General features: G+C 40.0%; 1 protein-coding gene across 2 annotated transcripts in view; it reads right to left on the bottom strand.

Moving 5' to 3' along the window:
* LOC124158555 (integrin alpha-PS2) overlaps positions 1–17760 on the bottom strand; it is a 345664-nt gene that overhangs the window by 188296 nt on the left and 139608 nt on the right. For both annotated transcript variants that reach the window (XM_046533706.1, XM_046533707.1), the window contains exon 2: positions 229–350. In XM_046533706.1, coding sequence (XP_046389662.1) covers positions 229–350 — 122 coding nt within the window. The remainder of the gene's footprint in view (positions 1–228; positions 351–17760) is intronic.

Below are 17760 nucleotides of genomic sequence, written 5' to 3'. Positions count from 1 at the left end.
CACTGCCAGGAAAACACGCCGGCGAGGCATATTCCGCAACCTTGAATGATCTTCACCGACTGCAATATGACTCTCGCAGCGTCCTTGGCTCGATGCATAAAAATAAAAGCATTCGTCCTCATGCGTCGTTCTTAAAGAGTAAGCTTCTTAGCACTCGTGAAATGCAATCCTCCGAGATTCGATTGAAAATCCAATAGGAGAGAGGATGGAGGAGGCACGGCTACTCACCCGTCAAGTCGAAGTTCACAATGTCGCAGGAATCCTCTCTGAATAGATCACAACGGTAGACAGCGCCGCCATTTCGGATGCCCGGTTGGTTCGTCTGCCCTCGCGGCGCCCCCACTAAAACCCTGAAATAAAAGAAAAAAGGCAATATTGTAGCGCACGTCAAAAAGCCAGTGGTGATTTTATATACACTTCAATATGTTAATAATAGAACAATCAATAATGAAAACAAAATATATAGAAACAAGAGGGACCAGGTAAATATTTATAACTATTTAACATTTTGCAGTATAGAATTAAAAGTGGAGTTACAAAATTCAAATATGGGAAAAGAAGAAATAAGCAGAAAAAAATTCGAAAAATTGTTCCGAGCAACTTAGAATTTCTCCACTGAACAAATAAAATATATTCGAAACCGTATCACAGATTGTATACGAGAAGATATAGATATAGAAAAAGCTCAAAATACAGATAATTTAGAATTATGATAGTCCATAGAATCCAAATTCCTTTACAGATATTTGAATCTTGTTACTTGGTCACGAATTAAAGCTGATTCGACTTTCGACCGCAAACTCTCTTATGTTCCACACCCCCATATAATAAAATCGATGGTCATGTCAACCGTGGGAGTTCTTTACAGATTCAACAATGTCACTGACCATGTTTCCATAAAAGCTATATTACCTAGTTGCGTTTTCCTTATCACAGAATACTGTTTCGTTACCTGACTCATCTTCCTGTCCTTCCATTTGGAAAATTCTTGAACGCCCAATAAATTCCTTCATTTCAGTTGCTCGACTCCGCATTCCTAACCTCCGTTATTCTTCTCACTCTGAAGTAATGTCTACCATGGCGCTAGTCCCACTATCCACCCGTAGAAATATTTTTAATCTTCCTTTCATTAACACTGTCTTAAATGGTACGTGTCGATCCTCTGAAATACTACTATCCTTTTCACTTCACATTCCCACCCGTGCCTTTCATAACAACCACCTACTACATCAATCTAAATTCCGTCTTTACCTCTCCTAAAGATCGCTATTTACAGACTTCCTGCCTTGTTCAACATCATTTCGTCGACCTACTCTTCCCTGTATCTTTCAAAGCTTTTCGGATCATTCAAGCGGCATCTTCTTAAAGATGCCCTCACCTGAATTTTAATTATTTATAATTTTAAAGAATTTTATACTTTATATTTTTATAAAGATGCAGATTATGAGTTTTATACTCAATGTAAAGGCAAAATTGGCTGTTTTTGAATAATTAAACGAATAAATACGTTTTTAGAGACTTTTTAACCATCTAAAAGAGATATCTTCTTCTAAGAGCAAAGGCGGCAAGAGTTTTACAGGACTCTAAATATATCCCCACAGTTGGTGAGCCCGAAGGCTATTCTGCGAAACACATGCACCCACGCACGAGATCACGGAGACACACCTGATCTCTGTGGCGCTGTTCCCTTTTCCTCCCGTGGAAGAATGAATCAATCTTCCAGGAAGGGAATAAGATATACATCTGTGACGACAGTATTGGCTAATCAACCAATCTTCAATGCTAACCGCCATGGGGAAATGCATAATACACAGTCTCGCTGGATAAATAAGCTAAGGAGATTAAAGAGCTCCCAAAATACGAGATCTCGGATTTTAGTGGAATCCAAGGAAGAGCTTTGATCCTGAAGAGTGAACAGCCACGAAATCTGAGAACTCTCATAAAAGAGCATCCGTAATAACAAATATTTATAAATCGTTTTCCTGAAAAATGGACAATCTACCGTATATATCGGGTATGGGAACTTAAAGTTAGGGAAGTTATGGGAATTTAGGCTCTAGCACACAGTCATGCCCGGAAAAAAGGGTGAATGATTCAATGGCCGAAATTGAAAATCGAAAACTCAAGTGGATACAGTAAAGTACACTGTCCTTTCACCATAGTTGAAATTATGGAATTTTATTTTTCCAAAATTCTCTCATTTATCTCCAAAATAAATAAGAGATTCAAAAAAAGAAGTAAGTTCTCTAAAAAATGAAAGTGTAAAACATTATACCCACAGTAAACTGTGCAATTCTTTCTTGCACAAGTATGTCCAGAAAATAGAACATGGGAGAGGTGCAATTGATTTTCTCCACAAAACGAATGTTTCTCATGCATTTCATTCCAAATCTGCTGTACACGGATAGACACAGGCTGCTCCCCCAGCTATTGCCCGAGATGATGATTCAAAGGAAGTCTAAAACATTTAAGAGCACCGTCAGGCTACAAAGATACGGCCTCTAGATGAAAATAATTTTATTTTGGGAAAATGTTCGAATTAGGGCTCACTCATTGCCAGCGGATTTCCACCGCTTCGTCCTATTTCCACCGGTTGGTCCTATACTCATTGGGATAAACAGAGTTCCAGAATGAAATCGACTATTCATAAGGGAGATTCCAGGCAGGATGTTCACCACTGATTGTGAGCCATTGGGGACTAAATTCAGGTAAATTATCAATGGATTTTGATCAATTTACACGTGAATATTTACAATAAAAGCGTGAAATATGTAAATTTCCTTCAGAGGTATATGCCTAACAGAATTGTGATTGAGAAGGTAAATGTCGCGTCGCCAATGATTACGAATGGTACGCGATGCTAACATTAGTGCATCTTACAACGTGAGAATAAAATTATTTATTCAGAGGTTAAGAAAATCTTCCAATTTTGGCTTAAAATACTACTAACACCTATTCCTATATATATCTTTTCTCCTTCCTTCTCGTCGGACACTCGGTTTGATTCAGTTTGCCAGTATTGACGAGCATTTCATAGGTTTTGAATGCCGCGACTTTCTAAGGCATCAATGCCAAAACTCTTACCGTAGTAAATAGTTATCTCCAGGCTGTATACTTTGGGTCTCTTTCTCATACTTCAGAACCGCATGACCCTGATTTCCAGTATATGAACTTCAAGCCGGATAGTTCGATTGGACTCACTTTGAAGTTACCACTTGCGTCTCACGTATTCATCTATCTCAGCAGACTTCTCCATTGATCAAAATTCTAATCATTAAATTGGCCATTATCCTTCCTGACAGTAGTAAATCGCTTCATGTATCTACTGTCAGCGAAAAATAGCCGAATACGATATGAAAGCATATTCTACCACTGGATGCGATAAAAGTTATTTTAAGATAGCTGACTCCAGGCATTTCCATGACCCTTCTCTAATTTCCTTGTTTATTCTCGGAAATGTCTTAGTGATGGTTCAAGTATTAGCCAGTAAACAGATCAACGTAGAGATCCGATACGTCCGAAATTACGTCAGCCCTGAGGTTCAGAAACACCAAATCAAGTGCAAATACATCCATTTAAGCTGGGGAAGATTAAGCATAAAAGTAAATAAAAGGGAAAGTGGTCAAACGTAAGGTGCGCAATGAATTGCACGCTGTTCCAATATTGGACCACGTAATTTTTCCGCTAGCGCGCCGTAAATCTGCCCGCTACATCTTAACTATCAAAAATCGGCCCTAAATTTAACAAATCTCAAACAGTTAGCAAATATTAGAATATTTAAAATTCGCACAAGTTATTTCTTGCTCAAAGCTATAAAAACTAAGATTAAGACATCAGTATGATGCGTTTGATGGTAACAAAAGATTCAGTGACTTCTGCGTGTAGCAGTCAACTTTTACAAGAATGGGGTTTCAGATCATATGTGGAGCGGGTTTTATCAGAGAATAAAACATTTCAATTCATACCAGGATTTAGAGGGTTAGATTTTACACGAGTTTGTAGTATATTTGGCTTCATTTTTTAAATATAGCCAACACGGGCTATATTGTCAACAATCACGTGATGAGGAGAGGCAACGTTTCATAAACTGGAAGAAGAGTTCTCGGGTTTCCAGCCGGGTACAAGGGTTTTTCAGCACCGACGCTTCGAGGGAGAAGTCTGCCATCGTCTTCAGGGTGAATTCACTCTGAAGACAATGGCAGACTTCAGAAAGGGAAACTTCAGGGAGGAAAAGGGAGGACTTCAGGGAGGAAAAGATTCACCCTGAAGACGATGGCAGACTTCGCCCTCGAAACGTCGGTGCTGAAAAACCCTTGGACCCGGCTGGAAACCCGAGAACTCTTCCTCCATTCTAATCGCCGGGAAAACCTTAGATCCTTCACAAAGTTTCATAAGACATACAAAACCAAAACAGCCTCATCTCCCTGAGACGAAACTACGCACGGCAACAACTATGGCTACCGTCAGCCGTCGCGTCGCCCCAGCGGCGGGCATCCATGGGCTCAATGCAATCTGCATCTCAGCACTTCGATGAAATGCAAGCGATATTGTGTCGCGTGCGATCGTCTGTTCGCCCCGTGAGTGTGGGCGCTCGCGTGCCCGGCGCCGATGGACTTATAAGGCGGCGGACGGGCGAACAGCTGTTGTGGTCGCGTGGGAGGGGGCGGCGTCCTTGAGGAGGCGACGAGGGGGTGGGGAGGCAGCAGGAGAGGTGGGCGCCACGTGACCCAGGGCGCCCACGGAAGAGAAGAGGGGAGGCATGGAGACACACGGGAGAATTCCACACACAAACACACACCTCTCCGCCCACGGGTGAACTTGGGGAAAATAACCTCCTCATCTTCGCCCAGGCATCATTATCATAGCTATTTTTCAAGAAGGCGAAACACATCTCGAGTTAACTCAACATCTATCCTCTGTATGGTGTGATAGGTACCTTTGTGGAATTTACTACAAATATTAGAGACTTCCAACTCTAGCGTTACCGATTGCAGATCCTGTCTGTGTAATCTTATAGCTTCCACTCCAAAAGTTTCCCTCTTCAAACCACTCCGTTTCGCTAATTCCTAGCTTGCGATGGTGTAGAACAATGATGAGTATAAGATGGATCGACCGAGATAGTAATAAGGAAGTGCTAAGAAAAGTGCGAGAAAAGAGAAATCTTCTAAAAATCCAAACAAGAAGACAGGACCGCATAGTTGGGCATAGCATGGAATGGTGAAAAACAATTGTCTAAGACCAGGTGGACGTTAGGAGGGGTATGGGATGGCCCCGAACAAGTCACATAGGACTGGTCATTAAGGGTGCTAAAGAGAAGAAATACACCATTGAAAATACTAGTTGAAAAAGAGCGGATTGGAGAGCTACAACAAACAGATCATTGCTAGCATTGTTGATTTAAAATGATGATGATTAAAATTTTAATATTATGAAAGTAACCTTTCAGTTGTGGTTGGTTAAAATAGAACCTACCTCTTACCAATCACCCCGGCTAGTTTTCTGTCACCAATTGAGTGAACTTCAACCCATCTATAAGGTCTAATTTAATTAATCCATGAATCCTGTTCCCATTTTCTTTTCTCCATCGTTAGCTAACGATTTGTTTCAGTATGAATACGGATTGTTAGATGCATGGGTCCAATTGTACCCAGCCGAATGATGGTAGCACGCTTCAATGTGAAAGGATTAAAATAATTATGTAAAACCGGTCCTTCAAAATTAATTTGCGCGGGATGAGCAAAATTCTTCCTTGAAGCTAACTTTCGCCTATTAAGCGCAATAAGGGTAAGCTAATGGGTAAAAATACTATCGGATGACTGAACTGGGTTCTCCCTACCCTCAAGTCTTGACGTTCCCTTCAACGCCTCGTCTATTCTGATTCCATAAATGAAATACAGTTTACTTTAAATCCCATTCAATTCCTTTTACATGGTTATGCCACTTTCGTTTTTACAGCGTCTCATCTTAATTAATATGATAATGAGAAATAACTCCTTTCACTAAGCTCAAGGCCTTACTCTATTTATTCAGATTAATAGCGACGAAATTTATCAATGACTATAAGGCGCAAGCAGCAAAATCATCGACAACTGGCTGTCAAGAAGAAGATACTCGAACGGATTGTGACTCTTGATCTTACAGCGCAAATGGGGGAGTTGAGCATCAGATACCATTAAGCAAACACCAAACGCGGAGTCATGATTTTTATGGCGAGTAAACGCATGAATAAATAATTTAACGGAAGACGACGTGCCAGGAATCAGAGAACGAGGGCACTTTTGGTGGACAAGAACACGCAAGGTCTAAAAACTCCAACCCACGTAATAGCCAGCAGCCAGTTGTTACAAGGGCGCGAGGTGTGAAAGCACATGGCTTTATAAAGTTGCGGATAAAGTCCTTCGTTCGTAAAAGGACACCTGAATGAAATGATGACCAATATACACAGTTATTGCGCTTAACCTTGACTCCTTTACAGTCGCAAATTGCAAAAGGATGATTTCTGAGAGCTGAACTCTTTAAATCACTCGCAACGACAGTTTTCCTTTTACATCCAACCATTTTACGAGCGGTTTTCATTCCTGGCGGTGTGCTTAAGTCAAAATAAGGAAGAGGGAGGAGAGGAATTGATAGAAGGAGACACAGATGGTGATGAGGGCAATAAGAGTGGAACGATTGAATCACTGTTTCTGGAAATGCAGATCAAATGACGTACAAGGAAGAGAGGAAAAGTAATCCAAGAAGACACCTGGCTATTTTCACGTCATGAGGAACAAATGTGTGTAAATAGCTCACTCACTTAGTGATTATTCCCGAAGGTTGGCTTGGTTAGATGAAGGTACAGACTAGGCCATAGGCGCGTAGACTTCACGAATTCGGCGTTGCGAGGACAGTTCCATTCCGCCGCGAACTTTATTCACCTCGCACGAGGGAAAAAAATTAAGTTTTTCTTCATGCTTAATACTTTTAGCCAGAAGGAAAAAATTAATTTTCCGGAACTCTAAACGATCCTAAGTACACAAGTAACCATTATCTATTTACAGGGATGCCATGTCACAAAAAATATTGGCGAGGCCCAAACCTGGGATCTTGCCCCGGGATATTTTATAAGTGGTGAGTTTTAAGTTTTTAAGCATTTCAGAAGAGTCATATGATCAACATTAGAACCCTGATAACTCGAATCTCGATATCTGGACATTCCGAGGAAAATCGACTAGATTGAAACATTTTTTCCTCACACCCATAACGAATTTTTGAGGGGGCTCGGGCCCCCTCAGGCCCCATGGAGTCGGCGCCACTGCCTATTTATGATGCCAAACTAGAAGGAAGTTGCCTATATTGGAGTAACTCAGTTAAAAAATTGAAATAACAATGTATACATGTAAAGTTCGATTTGGTGAGACTGATTATCTACTGGTGAATGGATTCCACTCTTTTTCCCTTTTAAGACAAGTGAATGCGAGAATCAATAATTTATTGGAAAGGAATCGGAAAAGGGACACTTTTGGAAGACAACATTTCAGTTCGAAAACTTGGAATCACGTAATACCCACGAAGTTCAACGAAAAAATAGAGGAAAATTGAATTTTATTCATCAGTGGGTAATGATGAAAACATTTAGAAGCACAAAAGTCATTTGTATTTGTTTATCTCAGCGACGGAGTAGATTTTTATCTCAATTCCAAAATTTCGGTAATAAGATATGTTTTTTCAGTTTTAAAAGCAGTATCTTATACTTTGACTGGAGCAAGAATAGCATGATATTAAACCATCAGATAGAACTAGGAGATTGTAACACTTTTCACGTACCTAACTATCCTGCCTGCAGGAAGCACATTTTAGATAGACCTTAAAGAGACCAGCACTGGATGGACTTAAACATACATATAAGTCGGGAAAAAAATAACGTTACCCTCCACTTCTTCATATTTTGCCATTCCGAGATATTTAAGAGTACAAGCACTTTATTTCAGAGGGCCATTCCTATCTAAAAGAATGTTCTTTTATTCATGAAATTCCAACGCATTATCCTACCATTACCGCAACACGACCCCTTATAGGTACCGGCGTATAAATGAGAATCCGCCTCTCGTAACACGTGGGAGGCTCAGAATCACTGTGTTTACGGTGGCGAGAGCGAGAGGAGGTAACGGCAGGATTACGCAAAACGATGTGACTCATCCTAAACTTAAACTAACATCCCTCGAACAGTTATTTCCCATGTTTATGGCTCAATGAGTGAAGCAAATCATTGCGACCATATTCAGGGCAAAATAACAACTTCAGATAATTCGAATGTGGGAGGCCCTCCATGTTGATCATTAACACCAAAATTGCGAACATAAAATCTGTATTCATATCCATAGGATCATCGACCGGCTCACTAAAACTGTAGGAAAGCGTTGAATTTTTGGCATAAAAAAGTGGAGGCGATCATACTACTCAAGTTTTTTTTATGGTTAGGGTATAAGTCAAATTTGGTCACAAAATAAAAACTACACTGCGTGTTATGGTGAACCGTTAAATATAGAAGGCTATCAAGAAATCAACTGAGTAAATTCCTCTCTTCTTCAGTGAATTCACGTATTAGCGTCTGGCAATAATTTTTACCCTGCAGCTTCGTCTAAGTTTATCCTCGTCCCGAGATAAGCTTACAGTTGACGAATCATGAATAGATAGCTTTCAGAAAGTACCTTAAAATGCAGACTATGGTAAGCGAGGATGTGAAATTATTTTTAGGAGCATATGTTCATTCTCTTTGGTATTTGTAATGTAGTATTATGAAAAAATAATCACATTTCATAATCATATTAAAAATGTCAAACTGTGTGCAACATCGTAAAAAAATTGCTGACGATACCTGCCGAAGAAAATACAACAGAGTTTCTATGAAATTCATGATGTTGCCATTGCTACTTTCGGTTTCAAACTCTTCGCTACAGCCTAAAATCTGCTATCTGACGTTGTTTAAAATCTACTGATCTATGTCATCGGTGCTGATGAAAATATCACCTAGTTTCAGACGTTCCGACCTCACGAATGTTAGCAGAATGCGTAAAATACAAAAAAAGGTGCCCAGCATCAAGTGAAGTGAGTACCCTCGCTGACTTGCCAGGCGTCTAAAGAAAACCCCGAAGGGAGTCAAAGTGACGAGTAACCCTTCTTCTGGCACGTCACCCCGTCGGTGATCCATCTTCGCGAAACACCTGTGCTCATTACGAGTTTACGACGACGCGGCGGCGGCGCTCGGAATCACGGCCCATGATTTAAGTCGGCTACAGTAGGCGTTTAATTCATCTGGCTAGCAGACACACACACAAAAAGAAGGGAGGCCACGAATTTTTTCTACAGGATTTTTAACTTCTCGTTCGAGACGAACGCAATATAAATTTCGATGGACAAAAACTCCCGGAAGCAACATATAAAACATGCCGACAAGAGAAAATTGACGTGTGACGACATTTTTAATTGCGTTTTTATTTTACCCGGAATCGCACAGTTCTGCCGTTTATAACGAAAGGCTCTAATCATGTTTTAATTTGGAAAGCAATCTCGGGGTACGAAGCAAAAGAAGTGATGATTCAGCGGTAGCCAATGTCAATTATAAAATCTAAAAAAACCTAGATTTTCAGGATGATTATTTTTGCTTTCTTCGTGCATGGATATTTGGCCTTCTTAACGGAAAAATAGTCACATTTTTTTGTCATTGTAAAATGTCAATCTCTAATCAAACTTTTTAAAGCGTTGCGGAGGGTGTAAACCGAAGAAAATAAAACAGTTTCTATGAGGTTCATAATACATTGCCATCACTATTTTCTGTCTCAAAATTATACTCATAAAAATCTCTGGTCAAACTGAAAATTAGAGTAATCATAGTCAATGGCCGGGCAACATTACACTAATAATGGTATGCCTAATTAATTTTTTACTGTTTAAAAAGTTCAGAAACGATAAATTAAGAGAGGAATAATTTGCCGAACGGATAGGCATAGGAATTCGTTTTTCCCCCAAAAAATAAATGACTTTGATGAATGATTCGCGAAACTTAATGAGAGGATTTCCTTTTATTTGTTAACGGCCTAACACGCCCCACCACTCGTTTATTGCGGCGTCATGCACGGCAATAAGTAGATGTATTGTAATAAGCACATTAATAATAATATTCGAGGGTCAAAACCATCGATTATAGTTTCGATTTACTGGAGACATCAAACATGCTCGACTTGTCGATGAAGCGAGGCTCGCGCATAAGATAGCCATCGTCTCCGTGTGATTCGCACGTGCGTGGCCAGGAAGCGACGCGTCTCGTCTGTGGGATGCTGGACACAGTGGCACGCGTGGGCACGCACGGGGCGGGCGAGGCACGCCTCTCCGAGAGCACGACCTCCGCACGATTCGACGGGAAACGGAGAGAAAGAGAGCCAAAGAGGAGAAATCTCTCTCTCCCTCTTTCCAACTCCTTTTTGACGGGCTGCGTGTGGGCGATGGCCGCGTGGGAGAACCTCCGAAAAATCTCTTTCTCGCTTCGGTCGCCTCTACGAATCCCATTTTCCTCGCCCTCAACGCTCCACCCGAACTGTCCCCCCCCCCTCCCACCAAGCATGTATGAACGCTTGCAACCACATGTTTTGCAAATTCAGAATAAACAAAAAGGAATGGACAATTTCCCAGCACAATAATGAAAATTATAAAGAGGATGCAGAAAACGGAAGCTAGCCAACTTAAAAATAACGATAGAGCAAGGGGATGCGTCACTTCCGCTGTACCGGTTGTTATGGGTGACATATTGATTGTTTAAAACTTTGGAAATCACAATTAAAAATTAAAAGGATTAGAGTATTAGAGAAAAAGAGCGTTAATTAATAAGAGGATGTAGAATGAAATGCTTAGACAAATGAAGGAAAAAGTCAAACCAAAGGTGTAGTTTTACTCCCGCAGGGCTTGTCTTTTTTGGCCACGATTTACTTATTTATAGCTGTTATTTTGAAGTTTTAAGGATATACAGAGAAAACGATTGTGTGTAAATTTGTTAATTTTAAGTCTCTGCTAACAAAAGCATAACATAACACTACACTCACAACATAGACAAATGTGAAAATAATTAATTAAATTGTTAACTCGCTGGTTAGGGTGAACACGGTGAACGAATACTTCCACCTCAAGAGAGTTTGGAGGAGGCTAATTAAAAAAATAAGGAAATTCATATAGCTGTATGGGCCTTCAACATGTTTAACTTTGGTCAAATCAACAGTGAGATTCATCAGTTAAAGATAAGTATTTATACGCTTTTTAAATTAAAGTATGAAAAGACAAAATTCACTCCTAGAGGCTAGCTGGGTGCTAATGACCTTCAGACGGCACTTGAACTCTATAAATGTAACAGTAGTCTGAACACTGCAGCCACAGCGATGGCTGACCATAGTTGGAAAGGCGATGAAATACGATCAGTTACTTAGATGAGTTTACTGAAAGAGCACGGCGGAAAACTAAAGCTTTTGAGTTAAAGAAAATCTGTCAAAAATCCATCATGATGCAATTGATTCAACATGATAAACTCCAAATTTAAATACAATTAAGCGCAACGAAATTGCATAAAGCGAAAAAGAGCGCGGAGATGCATCTTAAAAATTACTATAACTTCAAACAAGAAAATCGGGGTTTTCACAGCTTCATAAATAAGCATGATGGGACGAATGCCACTTAGCCAGCTACAATAAGTGCTTCAACCGACAAAAAACTTCTTTCATTCCCTTAAAGGCAGATTTCGAAAAAAATACTCACATAAATAAAATGAAACGAACGAACTTAACATAAAAAATGATATGAAGAAATGGGGAGAACACATAAATATTGCCAAGATAAAGGCTGGTTAATAGCATGGGGAATAGCTGGTTTACACCAACAAACAGTCACTAATAGCGCTATGCTTAAGAAATCACACTCAACTAATCATTTCTCACTGAATGTAAAAAGGCCCTTTTAGAAAGTCTCTTAAAATGTAGGCCGTTGGGCCATAAATTGCGTGAGAAAGCTCGAAGCGACATCACCTGAAGACTATAAAGCTCATGAAAAGTATGGAAACATTTTTATGTTTTTAATACCAAGCCACCGTTCCCCACTTATAATGATCCCAAAGATTTCCCGAAGCGCTGCTTCCAGCGGCGGCCGCTGATGGCGCCAGCCCCATTCTGCGGTCTCCCTCGCCCGTCTAAATATTTAAAAGCGTTCCAATTTCGGAACACTTCCGATCACAAACAAACACGTTTTTTAACGCCCTCTACCCCTTTCTCCCCTCCACAACCGACGGGGGTGGGGTGGTGGCCGCCCTCCCCTTTCCAATCTCATCCCTTTTTTCATCCCCTCCTTTTTTCCCCCAAATAACACCCCCTCCCAATCTTTGCACCTCCGAGAATGGTGTTAACACGAGCGTTACCATAACTCTCCCGTCGTTCGCTTCCGTGTCGACACGCGCCGGCGCCCGATAAATAAGGTACTACGCGTTTAATTTGACGGTCACCAGACAGGACCAGTATCTTTTTTTGCTGACGAAGAAAAAATGGAAAGAATATATAGTGATTTATTCCCGAGTCGAACGCTTCGAAAAAAGTCGTTCGTATTTCACGCTATTTAAAGAACTTAACAGACAGGATATTGGTGTCTTAACGCCTGTTTACACGATACATCTACATCTACATCTACAAATTACCCTGCGAGCCACCTCTAGGGTGTTTGGCAGGGGGTGATCAATCACCAGCATGCAGCATGCATTTGGACTCCCACATGCACACCACACCGTCCAAGAAACGTCCCGTATAATAACAAACTATACTACTATATGCTGTTAGAAATAGAATATAGAATAGAAATTCAGAAACATGCAGTAAGTTTTACATAGGTTAGTATGCTACACTACAAGTCATGCAATCTATTTACGCGTTTTATTGCTGCCGTTATAATCTCTTATTGATCGTGGAAAAAATGACATTCGGAATCTGTCTGTTCTGCAATCTATCTCTCTTATTTTATTTATATGGTCTGATCTTCCGTAGTACGTTGGCGTCCGCAAGATATGGTTAACTTCGTCAGAAAAGACACTGCTCTTGAATTTATCTAAAAGGTTTAGTCTATTTTTCAATCTACGGTCCGACAGAGATTCCCATCCGAGTTTATCTAAGAGGTCAGTTACACTAACAAGACTATCGTAACGACCTTTCACATACCTGGTAGCTCTTCTTTGCACGCGTTCTAACTCTGTTATTAAGCCTTTTTCATGAGGGTCCCAAACACTGGCAGCGTATTCCAAATGTGGTCTAACGAGGGAAAAGTAGCTAATTTCTCTCACTTTGTCGTCGCACTTTCCTAATATTCTTTTAACAAAACCCATTTTACGATTAGCTTGACCGGTTATTTCTCGAATATGTTTATTCCACGATAGATCATTATTGAGTCTAACCCCTAGATATTTCACAGATTCAACTGCCTTTAACTGCGTGCCCCGAATGACATAGTTACGCTGTAGGGAGTTATTCTTCTTCCAGAAATTCATTACGACGCATTTTTCCAAATTTAATTCTAACTGCCAAGCATCGCACCAAGCTTGGATAGCAGCAAGGTCATTCGTTAGTTCATCTATATCTTTGCTGGAACGAATTTCTCTGTAAACTACAGCGTCGTCTGCAAATAATCGTAACTTACTCTGCACTACTTCGCCAATGTCGTTTATATAAAGAAGGAATAGGAGTGGGCCAATGACACTACCCTGAGGAACGCCAGAAGTCACTCTAACCTCATTGGAGACTGCACCGTCTAATACTACTCTTTGGACGCGGTCGCTCAAAAATTCTCTAATCCAGGAAATGACATCTTCGTCTAGACCATAAGATTTCAGTTTTATTATTAACTTTCCGTGGGGTACTTTATCAAATGCCTTTTTGAAATCAAGAAAAATCGCGTCTACTGGAATGTTGTCTTCCCCGGAGACTAAAATATCGTGAGCGAAAAGCGCTAGTTGAGTTTCGCACGATCTGCTTTTCCTGAATCCATGTTGATTTCCCATTAATAAGTTTTGCGCGTCTAGGTGTTTCATTACCGAGCTGACTACGATGTGTTCAAGGACTTTGCAAGAGATGGACGTTAGAGATATCGGCCTGTAATTAGATGGCTGTTCCTTGTCTCCACTTTTAAATATAGGCGTTACATTAGCGATTTTCCAGTCATTAGGTACTTCGTGTTGCTTGATGGATTTACTGAATATTAACTGCAAGTAGGGGGCAAGTTCTGAGGCTAGTTCTTTATATACGCGAGAAGGGATTTCGTCTGGACCAGGTGATTTATTTGGACTAAGCGATTTCAATATATTTTCTATTCCGAGCGTACTAATGTCAATAGCTGGCATCTTATGTAGACAGGGATTGTTATCGGTCTCGGGTGAGTTTTCGGAAGGCTCCGTGAACACGCTCTTAAAGTAGGAATTTAATAAATTGGCTTTATCGTAACTGCTTGTCAACACATCTCCATTGTCGTTTCTCAGCGAACATACGGTAGATCGTTTACCTTGAACTTCCCTAACATATGACCAAACCATATGACCCTACCATATGACCATACATTTACATGTACGATTTAATGTCTGATTGCATGAACGATTTTGGTGGACCGGAACGGAACAAGAATCAAATGATAACCTGTTCTATTTTCTGTTTATACATTCGCACAAAGTGGATGGTTACACGGTGCATTTTGCTGTGTATTGTTGTGTTTATACGCTTAGGCCTCAATTTTTCCAAGCTAATGTACCGTATAAACAGGCCTTTAGAGTTGAACAAATTGAAGCTGTGATTTCAGCAAATTTAGGCTTCGTTATCTCATTTTTAACATTCATTTATTCCGCCACGCAATACATTCTTTCGTCCAGTTCCGAAGTCTAATTTATCAATGAAAGTCACTATGGTAGCTAATGTGAAGCCCTTCCATCACGTATAAGATTCAAGTTTCGATGAAATTCCGAAGTCTAATTAACATAAATTATGAAAGCTTAGTTAGCTATGAGAATACTTTTTTCTTTCATAGAAGTAATTCGCATTAAACCAGTGAAATAAAACTTTGATTATCGATGTCTGTATCACTTACCAGAAAATTTTCGTCAGAAAGTACTCCATACTCCATCCAGATGTTGCCCGCCTATAGAAAATTCGAAGAAATACATAAAAAAAGATGCTACATCATGAGCCATTATGACCTTATTAAGACAATCGTCTAGGGTCAAGTGAACGGCAATGTGATGGTGGCGGCGGACAAAAGTCCCAGCCGGCTAAAATGAAGGTCTCGAGTTCGAGTACCGCCTTTCTAAGGTGCTCCTATTCAGGAAATGTGTGTTTGTAATCGTCCTACGTTGTCATTCGTTCCATTCCCCGCTGTAAAAGCCTTAAATACGCTGTTTTCGGGGCGGCGAAGATAAAAAAGAAGGTTAAAGAGGACTAGGTGAGTAAAAACAGATCAACGTCCAGGGAACGTAGTCTACATTGTAGATCTATAACTGCAAATCAATTGATAAACTGAAGTAAAATAAATGTTCGACCTGGGTCTATATTTTACCCATGGATTAAAAATGATGTATGTATGAAACGCGACAACTCTACTGAAAATGAAAGTAGACTGCCCGGCCAGCGATAATAGCTTACAGAAAAATAAAACACAATTGATAAGCATTAATTATTTACAATGTTTGTGTTCCTAAGGAACAAAATCGTCTAAGAATATAAAAATTATGGAGTCAAGAAATTGCTTATCACAAATACTACAACAACAGCGCTAAAAATATATATGCTTTACAGATTAGAAAATGTAGCACATTTATAAATCGACGCAAATAGAGCAGCATTTAATAGTATTCATTTTTAAATCTATTGGCAATTTTTAATACCGTCCGGTAAGTGGTTCCACACAAAGCAAGTGGTGATATGGAAATAATTTGCAAATCCAACTGATAGAGAGAGAGTTCTTTAATAGGGGAGCATAGAGTTATTCAATTTGGGGCGCGTTGGATGATAATTTTTGTTTTATTGAACAGTATATTTTGTCACAAAATAGGTAAATTTGAGGTAGTTGATTTACACATAAAAGTTGTGTTAATCAGTAAGCTCCTGTTTGGTATTTTTTACCACCCGAGGTTTTCAACATATGGTGTCACACTTTCACTGCATTTTATAAGAAGATTAAGTGGCAAAATAAAGAGCAGATATACTATTGACGTTCATTTGCGAATAGAAGTACCGTATACATACAACGCCTTCAGCGCTGTAAGTGGAGCAACAGTCAACCCTAACTCACGTTCCCTTTTTAAGTATGCCACCCTCAATAACTCCCACCTTCCATGTTTTATCACCTCTAGAGAGTCCATTTATATGAACCGATACTTTCCCAAGACCACAACGCTCCCCTCGTGGTTTAACCGCTTTGAAGCTGGAACAGGGGCAAGAAAACCACACACAGAGAAATTACGGCGGCAAAAAAGGCGACTTTTCGAAAGTCCGCGGACGAGGGCACATTTCAGGACAACGAGACCTCATAGATTAAGTCATCCGCAGACACCTTTCTCTCTTAATTGGACCGGAAGCACAATGTTGGGCTTTTGTTTTTTTTTGTATACTGGCAATAACAAACGAGCCCACCCGGCACGGTGAGTAGTCTTGCAGATCGACGCCTACCAAGAGCGTGCTGTGTTTAAGAGTGACTTTCAGAAACTAAATTTACCGTTTCCAGGATGAAATATTATCTCATAAAAGAAAGTGCCTAGCTCACTTCTAGCACATAAGGGCTAGATTCACAATCCTCTATTTATTTTGGAATATCACCCAACAATATCACTTCGTAAGATATGTACTTCTTCGGCAAAAATTTCACTGGCTAACAAGCTAGAATGGTTTGAAATGACACGAAAATTATCACTGAAATATAAAATCAAACTTCCTAGACTCAGCATATTTAGCTTTCGCTTGCCATATTAAATTGCACTCAAGTCAACGCAAAAGTTAAACGATTTCGAGAAAGTCAAGGCGAAAAATTACAATTAAATATGATTAATTTTTAATGCGCAACATTTTGTATTCGTTTACTTCCATCAAATATGACACACACGAATAAGAAGTAGCGCTGTGCTAAAATCTATCTTATTAGCTTTTGATAATATATCTTTTCTAAAGCCCATCATTATATTGGAGTGCAGGGGTTTCAATAATATTATTCAGCTTTTGATAAGTGCATAGCCACCTGGAGCGCTCTCGTTTACTATGTGTGCTAACGCATGGGCGGTAATGCCTCATTCACATTACGATTGTCCCAGCCATTGTCGGAACTATCGTGCATTCACACAACGATGGTTAAAACCTGTGCTTCCTTCTAGTGCTGACATCTAAAGTGAACGGGAAATTGACGGTTAGCAAAACTGTTGAGTTATGCAGGGACAAGATATTACTGTGTTCAACGTTTATTTACCGAATAATTTTTCTTCCGCCCATATTCTTCCTTCCTAGGTCCAATCCATGAAAAAAATAGAGCTTCACGAGCTTTTCGTCTTTCTCTTGTCGCTTCCTTTTCCGGTGTCCCAGCGCCTAACCATCGTAAAGTGGCAACGTTCGGAACTACGTGAACTATTGTCAGGACATCATTCAAACGGCTATAACTATCGTTAGGACGATCGCGCGGACAATCGTAATGTGAAAGAGGCATAACAGCGTGGCTTCCGCGTCCGAAGAAAGAGTCAAA

This window comes from Ischnura elegans, chromosome 5, assembly GCF_921293095.1.
Source record: "Ischnura elegans chromosome 5, ioIscEleg1.1, whole genome shotgun sequence".
NCBI classification, from domain to species: domain Eukaryota; kingdom Metazoa; phylum Arthropoda; class Insecta; order Odonata; family Coenagrionidae; genus Ischnura; species Ischnura elegans.
The sequence above is the reverse complement of the archived record's forward strand: the minus strand, read 5'-3'. Positions and strand labels throughout refer to the sequence as shown.